General features: G+C 41.3%; 1 protein-coding gene across 1 annotated transcript in view; it reads left to right on the top strand.

The window, feature by feature from the left end:
• Positions 1-22,877, top strand: part of LOC126298788 (probable C-mannosyltransferase DPY19L1) — a 215,761-nt gene that overhangs the window by 44,343 nt on the left and 148,541 nt on the right. Inside the window, exon 5 of the mRNA XM_049990249.1 lies at positions 21,857-21,914. Coding sequence (XP_049846206.1) covers positions 21,857-21,914 — 58 coding nt within the window. The remainder of the gene's footprint in view (positions 1-21,856; positions 21,915-22,877) is intronic.

The following is a 22,877-nucleotide window of genomic DNA, read 5'->3' on the forward strand; positions in this document are numbered from 1 at the left end:
GTAGGACCACACCTGGTAAAGTTCCATGGTGTTCAAACTGATTTTGGGGCAATGACACATGTATTTTCAGTTTTGTAGTCTAAGACCTTCCTGTAGTTTTTCACTTATTTGGTGGAGGCGACTTGGGTTGCATTCACCAGTTATTGTTTCACTGCTTGCACAATAATCATTTAGAAAATCTTTTGTATGACAAAGAAAGCTCCAATGATAATTTTATTGCTAGATTGATTTCTCATTTATTGATGTAGTGCCACCATATCCCACCTACTGCTTTGATTGCTGTTTTGTTCTTGGCAGCAAGTGAGGGACCTATGTCTCATCACCAGTTAGAAAGTGGCACACAAAATCAGTTGGGGTCTAGTTGAAGCAGTAAATTGCTGAGGAAGTCATTTTTATATTTGCTTTTGATTAGTATTCGACAAATGCAGTGCCCATCTTGCACAAAGCTTTCACGTAGCTAATTACTTCTGTCAAGTGTGCAACACTCTTTTGTCTGATATTCATGCAGTAGTTGCTATTTGTAATATACTTTCCATTGGTTACTGTCCATTGCTGAATTAACATCTCAGTGGTTTCCTCTGTGGTTGCAGTTTTGGGATGCTCCCATATGTTTTGCTTCAAGAGATGTCTGACCACTCTAAATTCAACTGACCATTACACACTGTCCCTGTTTCTCCATTTTGAAACACAAAATGGCTACTAAAGAATCCTAATAGATTGAACTACTACTGTCCAAATCAAATTGATGCTTCACATAACATTATTGCAGAAGATGCACAACATATACCAACATAACAGAAACAATATTACGTTCATGTAGCTACCATCTTTGTGTTAGACCTCATGCATTGTAACAATGATTCAAAGTAGACTTACCACTTCTATTTTTACAGGTATCACTTATAAACAGCATTATGAGAACACACACACACGTGTAGTTCACAAGAGTAATTTAATCTCTGGGGAATAAGTATTTTCAAAAAAGAAAATGCAGATTTTCAACACTTTTATGTATACTTACCTTTCAAAAAAAAAAAAAAAAAAAAAATACACTTGAAAAATAGCAAGTAGGAAAAGAAAGGAAAAGTAGCTCAGGAGTCTTTCAAGCTTTTCCACAGGGTGATTGTCTCAAAGCCCTCTGATGACAATTTGAAAAAATACATTGAATATGAACTTGCTCCCTTTCCATTGCGTCTTTTTTTCTGAGGAAAGCATTCAAAAAGGGACCACATCCACATTTTACTCTGCCTTCTCGCCATTACCAAATGACATAGAAAGGGGACAGAGGAAAGATGATGTCGTAGATGGTGGTTACCTACTACACAGAGTTCACTGAAATTGGAGCGAATGTTTTTCTGCTAATTTTGAAACATTTGTCTACATCTACATCTACACATATACTCCGCCAGCCACCAAGCGGTGTGTGGCGCACAATTCGTGCCAAAGTCATATTCCCCTCTCCCCCCTCTGTTCCACTTGCGGATTGCACGAAGGAGAAACGGCTCCTGAATGCCTCAGTATGAGCTCTATTTTCCATTATCGTTGAATGGTGATCATTGCACGATTTGAAAGTTGGTGGTAATAATGCATGCTCTACATTCTCGGCGAAGATTGGATTTCGGAATTTAGTGAGCAGCACCTTCCGTTTAGTGCGTCGTCTATCTGCAAGTGTACCCCACTTCAAACTTTCTCTGAGATTTGTAATGCTCTCACGATGGCTAAATGTACCACTCACAAATCTTGCCACTCTTCTTTGGAACTTTTAAATCTCTTGAATGAGTCCCAACTGGTAAGGGTCCCATACAGATGAACAATACTCTAAGACTGGACGAACTAACATATTGTAAGCAATTTTCCTTTGTTGAAGGACTGCATCGCTTCAGGATTCTACCAGGATTTGTGACATAGATATAGTGATATCATTGACAAAATTCTATGGTAGTCTTTGATGGTTATCTCACAGAAAAAAATGTTTAAAAAAAAAGTGCCAAAAGAGCTTGTTGTTTCAGGCTACGATCTTGTGTAGAAGTTCTCTTTGATGGTACCATGTTTCCACAGATGCCATAGGACAAATTGTTATCAAATGGGGGGGAGGGGAGTCCTGCTTCATCTCAATGCTTCAGAAGGAATTTTAGCGAGGAGATATGGTCACCAAGCAGGCAATAGAAGATGCTGATGTGTTAATTGTGAAAACTGTCATTTCCATGTCTTCCAAACATGACTGTTTTGTTGTTATTGGAGAAGCTATTGATATTTTTGTGTGGTGACTGCTATAGCACCAGATAATGTGTCCTTTTGCAAATCTGGAAGGGGTAAAAAAGGCGATGCACTGTATTTCAAAATAACCTTCAGATATAAAGATATTGTGGAAAATATCCTTTCTCTCCATGCGATAAGTGGTTTTGATACCACTCTGCTCTGTTTGGCAGGAGAAAATTAAATTTTGCACCACACTTCAGAGTGATGCTGCCCCCAATAAAAGTTTTTCTATTTTCAAACAATCAGGTGCAGAAAAAGAGAAGATTGTGGAAGCAACTGAAAATTTCCTTGTGGCAGTTTATGGAGGTGTCTTGAACAGTTCTGTAGATATCCTTGCTGTTCTAAAGGGGCTATAAACACCAAATTTGGCTTGGCGCGAGACTCATGACCTCAGATGTTAAGTCCCACAGTGCTCAGAGCCATCTGGCTTGACGCACCTGCTGCCAACAAGGGATGCAGATCAATATCATGCATATAGAACTTATCCGCAAGTTCAAATAAGTTCAAATGTGGATGGCATATTAAAAAGACCAGCTCAAGTATGGCTGGAAGAAAGATATTGGTGGTCTAATTCCAGTTCCATTGAATATCAACCAGCTCCATAGACATTGCTGAACATGATTTCACCCCTGCAGGTTCGGGAGCTTGAGGAGACTCCAAGTATTTCTGCCTGTATCAATAGGTGACTAAAAGGAGTCTCTTACTTTTTGACTGTCAGTATTATGGTCCCCTTTAGGATTTCACCTCCACACTTTCCATATTTTTCAGAAGTGTGGGCCATTTGGGGAAGGACACCTTACGTGGTGCAGCATATATCCATTGTGCACTGAGATCTTCTGCACCTGTTATTGTTATGGCTCTGCTAGTCCACCTGTAATCCAGCTGTTTAGGTGAGGACACCTTATGGGGTGCATCATCTACATCCCCTGTCTGCAGTCCTCTTCTGCACCTATGGTAATGATGAATCCTTTCATGCCTTTATTCACCAAGGTAGCCAGACATCGTGAAGGGGTCATCATTTGCCCTCTTGGTTGTAACCCCCTGATGACACAGGGATCGCTCTGCTTATGCCTGAGCTGCAAACTCCCCACTTATGCCAAGGAGTAGATGCTTGTCTTCTTGAGCCATCAGGACTCGTGGCAATGGCCAATGTGCCAGGTGGCTTTTGGTGTGGCTAAGTGGTCTCCGTGGGGAGAGCCCATGATCAGAGAGGGAAGCATCAGGGCAGATAACTCACAAGGAAACAGATGAAGTTGTCTGACACTGGTGGTTGAACGGCCATAGCAATCTCTTAAGCGTGGAAAAGGCCAGTATAATGCTGATAGATGTGACCCCAGATCATTCCGTACCCTGGCTACCCCAGGGGAAGAACGCAGGGCTAAAGATCAAGGACAGACATATTCTCCTCGTTACTTAGTTTGTGCCAGATCTGATTGGGAATCCTTTTTAACAACAAAGCCTCTTTTTTGTGTAGAACTTAGAATACAAGTTTGAGGAAGTGGCAGGAATGTCCATAATGTGGAATGAGTTGGTATTGGTAAAAAAATTATCCCCTACCCGGTTGCGTATATTGGTTGCCTGTGACAAGCTGGGTGATGTCCATGTTTCCATCACCCCCCCCCCCCCCCTCTCCCCCCATAAGAGCTTAAACATGGTCCAGGGGAATATATCCCATAGAGATCTCCTCTTGTAGTCCAATAATGAGTTGCATAGCAATCTTCAGCCTCAAGGAGTACACTTCGTCAGTTGTGTAGTGGACCTAATGACAACAAGATTGTTACCAGTGCCTTCATCTTGGCCTTTGATTGTGATTCGTTGCCTGGAAAGGTCAAGGTGATGGGCTAGTTGTGTGGCGTTAAACCCTGTGTTCCTCTCCCTAGGCAGTGTTTCAAATGCTGGAAATTTTGGCACACTTTCTCTTGATGTAACGCTAGCCCCACGTGTCGGGACTATGTACATCCATCACACACAAACATTTCTTGTGCCCCTCCTCCCATTTATGTCAACTGTGGAGAGCACCACTCCCCCTGTTCACTGGAATGCACTGTTTTTCAGACAGAGAGGAAAATAATGGAATAGACTGACCTACATAGAAGCAAAAAAGAAGTATGCTTGCCTACACCCTGTCTTCATGATCTAGTCATACACTGTACCTATGACGGCGACACCCTGTCAGACAACAGTAACCATGCTTGCTGTGCTTCGTATAGTAGGCCCTCAGGGCTGCCAGGCAGTGCCTGCTCCCTTTATGGTTGGGGACACTCCTCCTCCCATTGCTCCCCTCCCCTAACATCTACTTCAGGAGCAATGCCCCCAGTCCCCCAGCCATCGGGGACATTGGTCTCCACCCCTCAGCCAGAGAAGAAACAATCTCCTTTGGCTCCTCTCACAAGGAAGGGATCTCTCAGGACACAGCCTTCCAAAGTTTTTGCTGCTGTGAAGCCAGACAGCAGCCAGTGGCTGAAGGAGCCGTAAGCTGTTGGTTGTAGAGCTTCACAATGATCATCGGTTCATGATACAAACTCTGAGTGTACCTGCCAGCCAGAGAAACTGAAAGACAAGTGAGAGGACAGAATGAAGAAGCCTATTAAGAAGAAAGAGGTCCCAGTGGCCCCCACACTGCCACTTCCGTCAGGCTCCAATTTTGACGATGAAGTGGGGATCCTCCAGTGGAATTGTGGATGACCCCCCCTCCTCCCACCCCGGCTGAGTTATGACAACTCTTTAAGCAGTACACCTGCTTTTAGTGTTGCCCTGCAGGAAACCTGGATTCCAGTAATGCCGGCATCCATCTTTAGGTGGCTATTGGGGGTATTACAAAAATCGTAATGACTATAACGGGGTGTCAGGTGGAGTATGTATATATTTCCATACCTCTGTATATAGCGAACCTGTGCTCCTTCAAACATCTTTAGAAGCTGTAGCTGTGAGGGTGGGGGCAATGCAGGAAACTACCATCTGCAACATCTATTTTCCTCCAGATGGTGAAGTACCACAACGTGTATTTTCAGCTCTAATTCTTCAACTCCCCCCCCCCCCCCCCCCCCACACACACACACACACACCTTTCTTACTTTTGGATGATTTCAATGTCCATAACCCTTTGTGCCCCCCCCCCCCCCCCTCCCATGAACCATGGACCTTGCCGTTGGTGGGGAGGCTTGCGTGCCTCAGCGATACAGATGGCCGTACCGTAGGTGCAACCACAACGTAGGGGTATCTGTTGATAGGCCAGACAAACGTGTGGTTCCTGAAGAGGGGTAGCAGCCTTTTCAGTAGTTGCAGGGGCAACAGTCTGGATGATTGACTGATGTGGCCTTGCAACATTAACCAAAATGGCGTTGCTGTGCTGGTACTGCGAACGGCTGAAAGCAAGGGGAAACTACAGCCGTAATTTTTCCCGAGGACATGCAGCTTTACTGTATGATTTAATGATGATGGCATCCTCTTGGGTAAAATATTCCGGAGGTAAAATAGTCCCCCATTCGGATCTCCGGGCGGGGACTACTCAGGAGGATGTCGTTATCAGGAGAAAGAAAACTGGCGTTCTATGGATCGGAGCATGGAATGTCAGATCCCTTAATCGGGCAGGTAGGTTAGAAAATTTAAAAAGGGAAATCGATAGGTTAAAGTTAGATATAGTGGGAATTAGTGAAGTTCGGTGGCAGGAGGAACAAGACTTCTGGTCAGGTGACTACAGGGCTATAAACACAAAATCAAATAGGGGTAATGCAGGAGTAGGTTTAATAATGAATAGGAAAATAGGAATGCGGGTAAGCTACTACAAACAGCATAGTGAACGCATTATTGTGGCCAAGATAGATACGAAGCTCACGCCTACTACAGTAGTACAAGTTTATATGCCAACTATATCTGCAGATGACGAAGAAATTGAAGAAATGTACGATGAAATAAAAGAAATTATTCAGATAGTGAAGGGAGACGAAAATTTAATAGTAATGGGTGACTGGAATTCGAGTGTAGGAAAAGGGAGAGAAGGAAACATAGTAGGTGAATATGGATTGGGGCTATGAGATGAAAGAGGAAGCCGCCTAGTAGAATTTTGCACAGAGCACAACTTAATCATAGCTAACAATTGGTTTAAGAATCATGAAAAAGGTTGTATACGTGGAAGAACCCTGGAGATACTAAAAGGTATCAGATAGATTATATAATGGTAAGACAGAGATTTAGGAACCAGGTTTTAAGTTGTAAGACATTTCCAGGGGCAGATGGGGACTCGGACCACAATCTATTGGTTATGACCTGTAGATTAAAACTGAAGAAACTGCAAAAATGTGGGAAATTAAGGAGATGGGACCTGGATAAACTGAAAGAACCAGAGGTTGTACAGAGTTTCAGGGAGAGCATAAGGGGACAATTGACAGGAATAGGGGAAAGAAATACAGTAGAAGAAGAATGGGTAGCTCTGAGGGATGAAGTAGTGAAGGCAGCAGAGGATAAAGTAGGTAAAAAGACGAGGGCTGCTAGAAATCCTTGGGTAACAGAAGAAATATTGAATTTAATTGATGAAAGGAGAAAATATAAAAATGCAGTAAATGAAGCAGGAAAAAGGAATACAAACGTCTCAAAAATGAGATTGACAGGAAGTGCAAAATGGCTAAACAGGGATGGCTAGAGGACAAATGTAAGGATGTAGAAGCTTATCTCACTAGGGGTAAGATAGATACTGCCTACAGGAAAATTAAAGAGACCTTTGGAGAGAAGAGAACCACGTGTATGAATATCAAGAGCTCAGATGGCAACCCACTTCTAAGCAAAGAAGGGAAGGCAGAAAGGTGGAAGGAGTATATAGAAGGTTTATACAAGGGCGATGTACTTGAGGACAATAATATGGAAATGGAAAAGGATGTAGATGAAGACGAAATGGGAGATACGATACTGCGTGAAGAGTTTGACAGAGCACTGAAAGACCTGAGTTGAAACAAGGCCCCCGGAGTAGACAACATTCCATTAGAACTACTGACGGCCTTGGGAGAGCCAGTCATGACAAAACTCTACCAGCTGATGAGCAAGATGTATGAGACAGGCGAAATACCCTCAGACTTCAAGAAGAATTAATAATTCCAATCCCAAAGAAAGCAGGTGCTGACAGATGTGAAAATTACCGAACTATCAGTTTAATAAGTCACAGCTGCAAAATACTAACGCAAATTCTCTACAGACGAATGGAAAAACTGGTAGATGCGGACCTCGGGGAGGATCAGTTTGGATTCCGTCGAAATGTTGGAACACGTGAGGCAATACTGACTTTACGACTTATCTTAGAAGAAAGATTAAGAAAAGGCAAACCTACGTTTCTAGCATTTGTAGACTTAGAGAAAGCTTTTGACAATGTTGACTGGAATACTCTTTTTCAAATTCTAAAGGTGGCAGGGGTAAAATACAGGGAGCGAAAGGCTATTTACAATTTGTACAGAAACCAGATGGCAGTCATAAGAGTCGAGGGGCATGAAAGGGAAGCAGTGGTTGGGAAAGGAGTGAGACAGGGTTGTAGCCTCTCCCCGATGTTATTCAATCTGTATATTGAGCAAGCAGTAAAGGAAACAAAAGAAAAATTTGGAGTAGGTATTAAAATTCATGGAGACGAAGTAAAAACTTTGAGGTTCGCCGATGACATTGTAATTCTGTCAGAGACGGTAAAGGACTTGGAAGAGCATTTGAACGGAATGGACATTGTCTTGAAAGGAGGATATAAGATGAACATCAACAAAAGCAAAACGAGGATAATGGAATGTAGTCAAATTAAATCGGGTGATGCTGAGGGAATTAGATTAGGAAATGAGACACTTAAAGTAGTAAAGGAGTTTTGCTATTTAGGAAGTAAAATAACTGATGATGGTTGAAGTAGAGAGGATATAAAATGTAGACTAGCAATGGCAAGGAAAGCGTTTCTGAAGAAGAGAAATTTGTTAACATCGAATATAGATTTATGTATCAGGAAGTCGTTTCTGAAAGTATTTGTTTGGAGTGTAGCCATGTATGGAAGTGAAACATGGACGATAACTAGTTTGGACAAGAAGAGAATAGAAGCTTTCGAAATGTGGTGCTACAGAAGAATACTGAAGATAAGGTGGATAGATCACGTAACTAATGAGGAGGTATTGAATAGGATTGGGGAGAAGAGAAGTTTGTGGCACAACTTGACTAGAAGAAGGGATCGGTTGGTAGGACATGTTTTAAGGCATCAAGGGATCACAAATTTAGCATTGGAGGGCAGCATGGAGGGTAAAAATCGTAGAGGGAGACCGAGAGATGAATACACTAAGCAGATTCAGAAGGATGTAGGTTGCAGTTGGTACTGGGAGATGAAGCAGCTTGCACAGGATAGAGTAGCATGGAGAGCTGCATCAAACCAGTCTCAGGACTGAAGACGACAACAACAACAACAACCCTTTGTGAGGTGGAACCAAGGTTATAGGCTGTAGTAAAGGTGTCAAGACACCACCAGCTCAAATCAACCTGTGGCATGTGGCACATAATGGCCACTGATCTCTCAGGTTATGGCCCTGACCTTCTGCCCTCTATCCTCTGGAGAGCTCACGATGACTTGTGTGGTAGTGATCACTTTCTGCTCTTCCTGTCCTTCCGGCAGCATCAGGCTGACTGGGACGCTTTCACCTCTGCTACCATCGTTGAATCTCCATTGCTTGGTAACATCATTGTGGTTATCCATAATGTTACTACCATCATTGTTTCTGCAGCTGAATTGGCAATCCCTTGTTCCTCAGGTTGCCCCCAGTGGAAGACAGTGCCTTGGTGGTCGCTGGAAACCACTGCGGCCATTCAGGATCGTAGGTGGGCCCTATAATGTCATAAGCAGTACTCATCAATGGAGCACCTCATTGCCTTCAAATGGCTCTGTACCCAGGTCTGTCAACTAATCAAAACACAGAATCAGGGGTGCTGGGAACATTATGTCTCCACCATTGGAACACAAACCTCTCCTTCCCAGGTGTGGACTAAGCCCAGGTGCCATTATGGATATCAGGCCCCTACAGGTATACCTGGGATTTCCACACAAGGAGCTGTATATACGAACCCAGATGCAATCACAGAGCATTTTGCTCAAACCTCTGCATCTGGGAATTACCACCCCACCTTTTGTACCCTAAAACAGCAGGTGGAACAACAACACTTCTCTTTTAGTTAGTGTTGGAAGTTCCATGCAGCTTTTCGTGGATAATGCTGTAGTATACAGAAAAGTTGCAGCATTAGAAAATTGCAGCGAAATGCAGAAAGATCTGCAGTGGATAGGCACTTGGTGCAGGGAGAGGCAACTGACCCTTAACATAGACAAATGTAATCTATTGCGAATACATAGAAAGAAGGATCCTTTATTGTATGATTATATGATAGCGGAACAAACACTGGTAGCAGTTACTTCTGTAAAATATCTGGGAGTATGCTTGCAGAACGATTTGAAGTGAAATGATCATATAAAATTAATTCTTGGTAAGGCGGGTGCCAGGTTGAGATTCATTGGGAGATTCTTTAGAAAATGTAGTCCATCAACAAAGGAGGTGGCTTACAAAACACTCGTTCGACCTATACTTGAGTATTGCTCATCAGTGTGGGATCCGTACCAGATCAGGTTGACAGAGGAGATAGAGAAGATCCAAAGAAGAGCGGCGCGTTTCGTCACAGGGTTATTTGGTAAGTGTGATAGCGTTATGGAGATGTTTAGCAAACTCAAGTGGCAGACTCTGCAAGAGAGGCGCTCTGCATCGTGGTGTAGCTTGGTGTCCAGGTTTCAAGAGGGTGCGTTTCTGGATGAGGTATCGAATATATTGCTTCCCCCCTACTTATACCTCCCAAGGAGATCTTGAATGTAAAATTAGAGAGATTCGAGCGCACACAGAGGCTTTCCGGCAGTCGTTCTTTCTGCGAACCATACGCGAGTGGAACAGGAAAGGGAGGTAATGACATTGGCACGTAAAGTGCCCTCCGCCACACACTGTTGGGTGGCTTTCGGAGTATAAATGTGGATGTAAATGTTACTGCATGCCACGCTGAACCACACAATACTCTGTTCAGTGAGTGTGAATTTCTCAGTGCCCTTGCAGATTGTCCTGACACCACCCCTGGGCCACGGCACCACATTCATCACCAAATGATTAAACATCTGTTAGCCTCGCCAACATTCTGTGCAAGCTGCTTGAATATGTGGTGAGCTGGCAGTTTTGTTGGCTCCTTGAGTCTCGGGGGCCTTCTGGCTCTATCTCAGGGTGGTTTATGCCAAGGTCACTTCATCACTGACAACTTGGTATACCTGGAGTCTGCCATCTGAACGGCCTTTTTCCGCCATCATCACCTTATTGCCGTCTTTTTTGACGTGATGAAAGCCTATGACACCACTTGGTGACACCACATCCTTGATACTTGTGCACAAGTGGGATCTCCAGGGCCCAATCCCGATTTTTATACAAAACTTTTTGCCGCACCGCACCTTCAGAGTTCGATTTGGTGCTTTACACAGTACCCACCCATATCCAAGAAAATGGGGTCCTGCAGGGCTCTGCACTGAGTGTCCAACTCTTTTTAGTGGTCATTAATGGTCTCACAGCAGCCGTGAGGTCCTCAGTATCACCATTCTTATATGTAAGGTGCACCAACGGCTTTCAGTTTTCAGCTGCCAAGACTTGCATCAAACATTTCTATTGCCATTGTACAGTTCACCCACATCCACTACTTATCTTGAAGACCCTCTCCTTAATGTCGTGGACTCTTTTTGCTTTTTAGGACTGGTTTTTGATGCCTGCTTAACTTGCTTCCCCATCTTCATGAGCTTAAGCACAAGTGCTGGCAGCACCTTAACATTCTTCGATGCCTGAGTCACACTGACTGGGGTGCAGGTGGCCCTACACTGTTGCAGCTGTACAAAGCCTGTGTCCAGTCCAGTCCTGTCCTGAATATGGGAGCCTCGCATATGGTTCAGCACCGCCCTCAGCATTGCAGATGCTGGGCCCTATACACCATTGTGGAGTTTGATTTGTCTCCCACAATGGTGGCCCAGATTGGAGATTATAACTGCAGTCTGTGTCTAGTCCCTTCTCACTGATCTCAAGTCATTCCCTCTACCCCCTCTCCTGCAGGTCCACTCACGTACACCTCCATGTTGTATAACTCAACCGCGCATTTTGTGTGGACCTCTCACAAGCCCAGAACACTCAGTTTACCTTGCCACTCTTGGGTGCCTGTTTCTCTCTATTCTTGATGTGTTCCAAGGTTCAGAGGTAGTTTACTCTGATGACTTGATGGTTGGGTTCGCTTATGCTCATGCAGAACATACTGAACAGTGCTCCTTGCTAGATGGCTGCAGCATTTTCACTGTAGAGCTAGTAGCCATCTCTCGTGCACTCCTGCGCTGGGGAGTCCTTCCTCATTTGTAGTGACTTCTTGAGCATCTTACAAGGTCTCAACCAGTGCCACCCTCGCCATCCAACAGCCTGTTTACGTACTCAAACAAACAAACGTACTCAAACAAACTTGCCGACAGGCTAGCCAAAGAGGCTACTTTTAAATTGCATCTGGAGACGGGCATACTGGAATCTGATCTTCGATCGGTATTATGCCACAAAGTGTTTGGGCTCTGGACTACAGAATGGCACTCCCTGACTGCTGAACAACTTACATATGGTAAAGGAAACGAAGAATGTGTGGAGGTGCTCCATGTGAGCCTCTCACAAGGACTCCATTGTTCTTTGCTGGTTCCATGTCGGCCATACTTGACTGACTCACAGTCACCTCTTGTGTCACAAGGACTTACCTCATTGTCGCTGTGGTTCATGCCTGGCAGTGGTCCACGTCTTGTTGGACTGTCCCAATTTAGCCGCCCTGAGACAGACTTTTAATCTTCCTGATGCACTACCTACAATGTTAGGTGATAATGCCTTAATGACTGATTTAGTTTTAAGTTTTATTTGGGAGGTTTTTTTTATCACTCATTCTAAGGGGGGGGGGGGGGGGGGGGTGTGGCCATTCTCCCAGGCCTTTCTCTACCTCCACTTTCACTCTTCCTCACTCCCTCTGGTGCTGTATGTTTGACTAGGTGTTTGTGTTTTCACCATCTGTGATTATTTTGCCATGCATTTTTAGGCTGGAGATTTTTGTGTGTTGCAGAGTGGCTGTGTCATCCTTTTTTATTCTTGTGATCAGCCAGTGCATGCTGTCTGCTATATTGTTTTAGCACCTTATACCGCTTTTTGCTTTATAGTTAATGTTTACACTTTTGGCTTGCTACTTTTGTTTTTTCTTTCAGTGTGGTTACACACTTAGTTTTACGCATTTTGTTCCTTCCCCACATTTCATTAGGATTCTAGTGGGGTATGGTTTTAATCCAAGACCTGTGTGGCTAAGTCAAAAGCGGCCGATGACCGTGCTGTTTAGTCCTTTTACCCTACAAACCAGTCTACCAAACATGATTTGATGCCAGTGCAAAAAGAATCAGGGCAATAAATGCACTTGCAAAAAAGTCGGACTTCGATGATACATTGTGCATGTTCATTGTGGATTCAAACCATGCAGTAATGCACTAGAGGTTGAATTCAACATGGAAGATGAGTTAGATGATCCATGTGTATTGGTCAAACTGATAACTTGTATACATCAACCACATCATAGCCAAAACAACAAAAATTGATTATTTTTTAAGTTAAAAATTTGTATATGTCATTAAAATAAAATTTAAGGCCTATTTTTAAACAGTATTTTGTTGAAATATAAGTATTGTAAAAGTGTTAAAACTTTGTGTTTTTCCTTTTCAAAACTACTTGTTCCCCAGAAATTACATGAGTCTTGTGAACCACATATCATATATTACATACATAATGGCTTAAAGACGATATTACATTGAGGAATACTATTTTTGACCGAGGATGGCATTTTCAGTTTCATGTCCACTTTCACTAAAATTTTTAATGCAACATTTTTCTGCATGTATAGAAAGTAATTACAAATATTTTGCATGACTCATGAAGAAAATTAAATCCTCTGCAACAGTGGCTATTATGCATTGTGCACAAAACTGAAGGGTTATTTAAGGTGAAACCACTGGCATATCTGACAGTTGTGATTTCTTGATTTTCATAGCCTTGTATCTCAGTAGCTGTTCTGAATTTTCCAACGTATTAGAGTGAAACTTGCAGGAAATGTAACACTCTTTAAAACTGATACTACCATATTTTTGCCTAAAATATTCTGGAAGCAAGTGCCATTTCTTAGTGGTTTCTCTGAGATGGTGAATAATGCTGCACAAGGGGAGACAGTCTAAAAACTTGGATTTTTCATGAGATGGGTTGTACATACAGCATTCCAGAAAATCAAAATTACTTCACTTTTTGCAATCCAAAATGCTATCTTTACTGGGTTATAACCAAAGATGTTGCCCACTCATTTGCAGACATGGCTTCAATGAGTTCCAAAACTGTCAATCTGTCTAGCTCATTCTTAACTGCATCACTGCGTCCGAGGGGCACAGGTCCTGCATGGAAGAAGCGAGGATGTGCCGAGTTCTTTAATGTAGTGTGTGCTGAAAAGTTCTTCCCAACCCCCCCCCCCCCCCAGAAAAAATGTCAAGGTACTCCATACCAAAGGTTTCCAATTCCCTAACCTGTATGTGGTCTGAGACAAATCACCAAGGCATGAAGGCCGAATTGAATCTCTGCATCCACACTGTGAATCACAAGGAAGGTGAGGTATTTTGTGACACCTTTGTACATTGCCATAATTGTAAGCTGTCCTTAGAGTGGATTGTGTTGTTTGTTATATGCCACTAAGTGGTGAGCTGTGGATTGAAGGGGCACTGCTCCCAGCTGGAGATATATTTGAGTGTTTAACTGGGGCACCAGTGCCAGCTTGTAGCTAAATTTGTTTATTGCACAAAGTGAGCATGATGAGCATTTCCTAAGTGACACCACTGTGGTGTGACTGACAAAATCACAGTAATATCCATTAGTACCTGTCAAGGTGAGTGTTTTTCGTCCAGAGCACAGCAGACAAACATGAGACGTCTTTCCTTCTGGCATGCCTCATACTGTGCTCACGTGTTGGACTACAGAAAAGAGCACCAGTTGGATGGCTGAGACTTCTTTCCTCATTTGTGAGACAGAACTGGAGTGTGACAGTGTCTGCACTCTACTGTTGCTGCATTTGCTGTGTTGACAAAGTTGAATCCCTCTCCCGTCTCTGATGTGACAGCCGCCACCTTGCCCCAGCCTGCAGTCCGGAAAACTTACAAGGATTCGGCCCATTTTAAAATATCCTCTAGAGTAGGGTCCTCAGCTTTCTGATGCACCTCTTCGTCTAGAACCACTCGAATTATAACAACTCCTAAATTATCTCCTCTTACGATTCCTTATTTACTGGATTCACAAAACAGCATTTCCTATTGAGTCCCTGCAATTCAGCTGCCGTTGTGCAATATGACTGATTAGAGTGTTTATGACACTGATAAAACTCTGTGAGGGAAGCAATGACATGGCATTGTAGAGTTGACATTCATCAAGAATCAGGTGTGCTGGTTCTGTGGGAGGGATCAGTTTGCATAAAAACTGGTATGAACTAGTTGAAATCCATGATAGGAAAAGCGATTTTATAATGGCTTGTTTTGTTACTTGGAATGTGGCAGAGTGTTGCTGGAGGCGTTTTTCACATGCTTCCCACTCTTCTGCTGTCTCATCATAAGGCAGAAATGATGGCATACTTGAAGGTGATTGCTGAGAGAGTGACACGGACAGCAAGGCCTCTTGACGTTTCTATCCCTTGAAGTGCTGTTGCAGAAATTTCTGTCGCACAGCTTCCAACAACACACCCAGTAATGTAGCTTGTTGCACAGGTCCAAGGTTATGTAACAAATGAGAAATGGCCATGATTGTTGCCAATTATGTTGTAACTCACAACATATAAAAACACTCAATGTCACCTCCAGAACAGTTAAATTTAATGATCTCACAGGACAGTAGTTCACAATAGATAAAATGTACACTGTAGCCATATGTCAAGATAGGTACAGTACAGCTGTAGCTAGTATAGGAAACAGTGACAGCGGACTGAGAACAATAGCTGGGCAGCGATCGCATATGGAAACTGTGTGTTTCAGGTGGCACTGAGAGATGCCTGTGCAGCTGGGGTGTGTGGTCACTTGGCCTCAGTGTCTCTCCCTGGTGGTCATACTTCCCAATAGTGCACATGGAGTGCCTGTCGCGTCATTTGTGTCAGTTGTGCGACTTCTCCGATGTCGGCTGGTGCCCGATGTCTAGGTGGTAGCACGGTGGTTAGCACACAAAAAATAAATAGAATAAAGGTAACCACCCATCAAGTAATTTGGGTGTTGAATGATAGACAAGGGAAAAAAATACTATTTAACTTGTAGAGGGAATTAATAAAGGGGGGGGGGGAGGATGTTGGGGGAGAGGGGGCGGCTAGGGAGAATGAGGTAGCAAGGGAACAGGATACAAAAGTGACACTAGTATGGCCACTGTGATGTGGACAGTGTTAAGTCGCTTGTTGTATGCAATGAAATAGGAGACGTGAATTAGAGGGAAGAGGGAGAGGGGCAGAAGGATGCGCTGGGAAAGATGTAGATGGAGAACTCAGAAATAACAGTGTGGTGGTAGTTTAGTAGAGTAGTGCAATGAACGAAAGGGTCATCATGAGCGGTAGAGAGGGGACAGGGGAGAGAAATCACACTTAACTGAGTGTCATAACCATATAAAAAGTTGTGCATAAGCTGCAACGGAATTGATATATGTCATGGTAACTTTCACAAGTAGTTCTGTATGTGTGTGGCTTGGATATGCCTATGACAGGACTGGAATAGTATGTGTTGGATAACTGCATGTGATAAGTCTTTCACCTCAGTCTTTCATAAAGATATGACCTATGTTCCATTGTACTGGGGGTGGCTGTGACATGCAGATTGACCAGAATTTTTCATGTGTTGGGTGAACTATGGAATTCTGTGTTGAGAGAGTTGGGAAATGTTTGGGAAGGATATTCTCATTCCAGGACACAATTGAAGATAGACACCAAAAGTGGCAAGGCCACCAGTAAAAAGTGCCATCTCCCATAACAATTCTGTTGCAACTTCTGTATGGTCTGTTATGTGGATATTACATAATTGGCTAAGAGCAAAGTTCAACCTGTGCAGTGGCAGAGCATTCCACAGAAAACACAACCTGTTCAACTCTCATGGCTGCTTCCTTCTTTCCAAAACCAGCTACTTCAAACTGTGTATCTTGGTACTGAACTATGCCTGGCCTCAACCTGTCCGACTCTTATCTCTGCACCTGTTCCCATGCCCCCCCCCCCCTCCCCCTTTTGTAACAGCTCATCTTCACTTCGCTTTAGTTCATTTCTGCCCAACAAGAATTTCATATCTTACAAACCATTCATTAAAATACAATCATCTCCAACTATTAAATTGGATGTGTCAATGATTATATGACAATTAGAAGGTTGTAAAAGTTGTTTTTGTCACACATAATTGTCAGAAGATCTCTGTAGGTACACAGTGTACATATCCTATTAGCATAGTTGAAAGTTCATTTTATTTTTTCGTTGTACTAGTGGTGCTGCTCTCATATTTCTATGGCTGTTGTATTATAAAACAGTTCATGAGATCGTGAGATTCATCAACTTCTTTCAAACTTCTTTCCTGTTTGCCTCTATTTACACAATAACTTCCATGGCGAACATAATCATGGCTCTATCAGACCGGCAAATTATCCAGCACATATTAGTTTCTGTTCCAGACACTCGAAAGTAGTAAACCTTCTTCACATGTTTTTCACTTAGAGTTTTGGACTGACCTTGAATTCTTAACGAGATCAATAAAGTTTTGGTCTTGTCATACTAGTTGCTTTGTAAAGTAAACAGTGCACTGTGCATGTGAATAACTGTTAAGATAAAACAATTGTTGCTGTGCATCCTCTGTGGTACCAGCTACATTCCACTTGGACTAGACTTACTCAGTTAAGCTCTTGGCAGACTGTGTACTTTTTTAGCATCAAAAAGATACTTTGAAAGAGCTCCCACAGGCCCTTTTAGAAGTCAAAAATAAAATTTTTAATTTGTTACAGTAACAAACACTTTTGTTAAAATTTTTACATGGAATCAATTTTGGGGCATGGTGTCTTGCATGTATGTCCTTAAAATATGAGGTCAAGTTGGTGACCTTGTAATACATACCTCCCTCCAGTTCAACAGATGGTACTGATTGCTTCTGACCCACCATTTATATAACACATTGTTTATTCAGCTACACACAATAATCTGCTGAAATTGTGTACTACTACTTACTGTACTGCAAATTTTAATTGCTTCTTCATAATAAGAGACAGTATGGTATTTTTAACAAATTAATAACTGTAACAAGTGACACACAGAGACAGAATAAATGTGTATAAAAATGACCTGGTGAAGCGGACACACCTGAGGGAGGTTATATTTCTGTATAAATGGAAAAACAAATGAGGACTAGGGCACTGTAAAATACCTGCATTTTGCAAGAACCTGCTTCATTGACTGGTCTGTGCTGAAATTCCTCTTAAGGGTTTTGGTTTTCATTTCACAGGTATATCGTTATCATACATTACTATGAATGTATTAAGAGAATAAACATTATGTTTGACCAAAGATATTCACTTAAAGTAGTTCTGCTCTGCAGATATGATTGGATAAACAAGATTACTTTCAAAGACTAATTTTCTACTGTGAGAAGATATTTAAATCACAATGAAAAGACATACAGAGTGCTTTTAAAATTAATCTTTGTGATGAGTAGCTTTTAAAAGAACAGAAGAAGGTAAGATGAGAAAAGAGCTTATAGTGGGTGGGATACTTACTTTAAGCCAAAGTTTATTGAAAGTATTAAGAACTGTACTATTGCCTGTCTTCACATTAAGTATGTGACGTGGTGGCATGATATTTTTAGCTAAAAATTTCTAAATGTTCCAGTATTTCCAGTTTTTGTTTGTATTTTTTGCTAGGTGTAAATATTGTCTTAAGTGTGTCAAAGAATGTAAATGGGCAGTTACTGCAGATTTATTTGACTGTTGAAGGTGACACACTGCAAGATGTTCATTACACTGCAACATATTGGGGTGGTTTATAGTAATAGATAAATGAAATGGAATTAATTGTCAGATATAGTAATTTGTTACTTTTCAACCACCAGAGAGCAAGTGCTCAACCATACATTATTTTAATGACTCTACAACTAGTCTAGGGCTCTGATTACACACTGTTGTATTGTGCCACAATAAAATCTCTCGAATCGTAAAAACTCAGCCTGAAGATGGCAAATTAATTAATAAAATATAAATTAATAGCAAAACACAAAAACAACATGACATAGAAATAATCCGTTGGGACAAGGACATACCCTGACAATGGTATTAATATTCAATCTCAGTTTTATTTAGCTCAAGAATACAAATTATATTGTATGGTGACCTTGCAGAGGCTAATATTAATTACAGTGAAACAAATTTGATTTGAAATAGTTGTGCAATCAAAGCAAGGAGAGCATATATAGGCAATATTTAACTTCTGTCAATGGCATTGTGCAGTGCACCAGAATGTTAACCTGAAAAATTGACCATATTTAATTGTTCACTCAAGTGTATCTGAATAACCAATTCACCAACAATAATGTTCAGTAACAAAAAGCTATTGTAATTCATAATGAGTACACATTACATACGTGACTTATTGCTTGTAATGTCACACCACTTTACTCTAAAATTCATGCCACTTGGACCTCCGTGCAAATGGGTACGGTTTTGGCAGTTGATCTTGTATACTCCAGAATGTGTAAGTCTTCTTGTGTTTTATTCTTGTATTTAGTGTGTGAAGTCATAGTTATTTTTTGTACAAAAACTAATGTGTATTTTGAATTGATTGAAAATGGTAGTTATTTTGTAAGAGAGGTTTCTAACAAATTCCAGACTATGGTGTGTCCTCTTGTTACTGTCAGCACGGTGTGATAAGCACTGAGTCAACCTTTATATAGTTTTATGGTAAAGTGAATCTACTTTCTTTAGGGCATTTGATAGTGTTTATTTTGTATGGTATAATGTATTGTGTATAGTATTGTGTGGTGTTGGTAGGCTTCCTTTATATATCAGAGTCAGTATAATTTAAGGAGTAAAGATAAAACTCACTGATCAGTTGAGGTACTGAGTCATTGATAGGCACATTAACGATATGTGGTTTTCTGCCATACACCCGTTATATGCAAGACCCTAGCCCATCCTTAAGCCACACCTATTCTCAACCATTTGCCACCTTGGTCAATATGATTTACATAAATTCTAATAGTAAGAAAATTCTAGTCTTTGACAGCAATCTGTTTAATCCAGTGTATTTACTCTAGAAAAGAATAAACTACTTTAAGTGAATATCTTTTGCCCCACACAATATTTATTCTCAGTGTTTTCATACTTAAGGTTCTTAACAATATACAAGGTCTGTTCAAAAACTTCCGGAACATTCATAATTTCGTGTCAATGGTGTGTTGGAGTGAAATGCGGACAGCATTCCTCCATATGCCTGTGTTTAATGTATAACTGTCAGACGTTTCCTTGTTGTATGTATGTTAGTTATTGTTCAGTACTGTGTTGAGTTGAACATTGTATCACACAGATTGTGAATTTCAAAATGGCAGAGCTAAAGGAGCAACACATCTGCATTAAGTTTTGTGTGAAACTCAAGAAAACATTTACAGAGACACACAAAATGATGCAGGAAGCCTATGGTGATGCCTGGTTAAGCTGTACATGGTGTTACGAATGGTTCACCTGGCTTAAAAATGGCCAGATGAAAGTTAAAGATGATCCTAGTTCAGGGTGCCCTTCAAATCTGCCAATGACGCTCATGTCAGAAACGTCAATGAAATTGTGTGTGCCAACTGGAGACTGACTATCTGAGAGACTGCAGAAGAATGTAACATTTCAGTTGGATCATGTCATGAATTCCTGACACAGCATCTTGGAATGCATCGTGCTGCCACCAGGTTCATCCCATGGCTCAAGACCAGAAAGACCTTCACTTCGCAGTCTGTGGAGAGCTTTTGGATCACGCAAATGAGAGCAAGATGCTCCTTAAGAGAATCATAACTGGTGATAAGGATGGGCCTAAGGTTATGATGTTGAGACAAAGGTTCAATCTTCACAATGGGTCGGGAAAAGGTCTCCAAGACAAAAAAAAACTCAAAAGATCAGGTCAGATGTCGAAGCCGTGCTGATAGTTTCCTTTGATTAGGAATTCATGCCACAGGGGCTAAATGTTAATCAACGGTACTATTGGAATGTGTTGCAATGCCTGCAAGATAATGTGAAAAGGAAACGGCCTGAAATGTGATGAGACAATTAATGGCTCTTGCTTCACTATAGCGCACTGGCACATTCATCCCTGTTGGTGCGTGACTCTTGCACAAAAAATTAAGTCACTGTGCTGCCTCATCCTCCTTACTCTCCAGACCTACCCCTGCACACATTTTTTTTTTTATTTCCAAAGTTGTAAATCCTGTTGAAAGGATGAAGATTTGCAGTGATAGATGAGATAAAAGAAAATTTGCAGATGGCGTCTTGTGTGATCCCACAGTAGGCATACAAAGGCTGCTTCCATAAGTTGAAACGCCGTTGGGAATGGTGTATCAATTGTGGAGGAGAGTATTTCGAAGGAGATCCTGCACAATAAGTAAAAGGTAAATGTAGAAAAATTTTGTGTACAAAGTTCTGGAAGTTTTTGAACAGACCTTGTATTTGTGAAATAAAAACCACAAATCGTAGATGAGTTTTAGCATGGACCATCAGTGAAACAGGTCCTCGGAATATGCAGATGTTTTATACTGCTCTGGTTTATTTTTTATGTTATTTTCCCATTTATATAACAACATAACCTTCCTCAGCAGTGTCTGCTTTACCAGGTCTTAAAGGAAAGCCTTAAGTGAATATTGGAATTCCTGATAATGGCTTTAAAATTCATAATGGGAATCAAAACCTGAAAAACTAAAATACAGTCAGTTGATAGTCTTTTATTCCTAAACAAATATAGTAATTATTTTGATACTGCCACAATAGCAATAAATGGGACTGTTTGCATCACTGAGGAACTATTTGTCATTTTGTATAAGTGCAGAACTAGTTTTTCAACCATGAACTGTGTTCTATGCTATGATGTTCATCAAAATGAAAAAAAAAATAATAATGAAAAACTGGCAGCAGTGGACAAATTCTTTACTGCAGCTATGATCTTGTGTGTCACCAGAAAGTGGCTTGGGTGAGCGAGGATACACACAAGCCACATGCTCCACAAGGCTACATGCTCCAAAATAATGTTATCTTTAGTTGATGGTGGTTACCTTCTAGGTAGGTCAGCATATCTCCACTCATTCCTTCCTTTGCTCAAAACATTACTGCACATTGTTTTCATGAGGCATATATGGGCCGCTTCATTTTCAACTTCTAACAGAGTGAGGGGACGTATGTGTTGGTGACACTTGTACACTGAAATTGCACTTCTATTAATTACAATTAGTACAAGTCTTAATTAACTGTTTACTTATTTTCAGTGATTCCATTGCTGGTGGAATATTATCAACTCTCTGCTTCTATTACAATCATGGTGAGGTAAGTAATTTAATCAAATTACATTAAAATTTTAAAAGACTTATAAACAAAGTGTTGTGTCCCAGAATCTGTTTCATATGGAATGCAGATGTATCACATGATTGTCATTTTAGATGTGAAGACCCAGTTATTTTATGCATAAAATTGTTGTATTAGGCATTGTAATTATAAAGACTAAGACCACCTTGATGGCTCCAAGTGGGTCTGCAGTCCTTATTTAATAGATAAATGGACAGAAATAACTTTCTACAACCACTATTGGTGTAATTTTATTATTTACAACAGTGCTTTCTGAACACTGCATTTCATGTTCAAGGTTAATGCTATGTACAGGATGAACAGAATTACCAAAAATTATGTTAGCTGATGTGTAGAAGAGAAGATAAAATGTTATTAAAATAAAAATCTTTCATTCATATGAGAACAATAATACATGTTAGAGAATTAAAGGACCAAAACTGTGTTGTCAATCAAGCAAATATATGTTGGACAAAATACTTGGTAAGTTGTAGTGTCACGTTGGAAGTGCACATGTGACTTTCACCTCCTAGAATAAATTAACATCTAATTTACTATATATAGTACACCAAGCTGTTACAGTTCTCTTCCCTGGGGCACAGGTGCCTAGTAGCACTTGTGCTCACCCATCTGGCAGGCCTAAGTTGTAGTCTGCTCACTAGATGCCATTGTATTGCATTCACATCCTGTTCATATGCCGTTTGTCCATCCGTGCCCACAGGTGCTTGGTTGAAGCATATGTTTATGTAGGCTACAGTGTGACTCCCTTACTGCCCATGCATCAGCTGTTCACCCACCCTTGTCTACATCTACCTGTGGCCACTCAAGCTGGAATTATTTACACTGTACAGTTTTACTTGGACGTGTTGCCTACATTTCAGAACAATAAACAATATACTCTCAGGTCATACATAAAATGTATTCAAATCCATCTATAATGATACC

Source organism: Schistocerca gregaria, chromosome X, assembly GCF_023897955.1.
Source record: "Schistocerca gregaria isolate iqSchGreg1 chromosome X, iqSchGreg1.2, whole genome shotgun sequence".
NCBI classification, from domain to species: domain Eukaryota; kingdom Metazoa; phylum Arthropoda; class Insecta; order Orthoptera; family Acrididae; genus Schistocerca; species Schistocerca gregaria.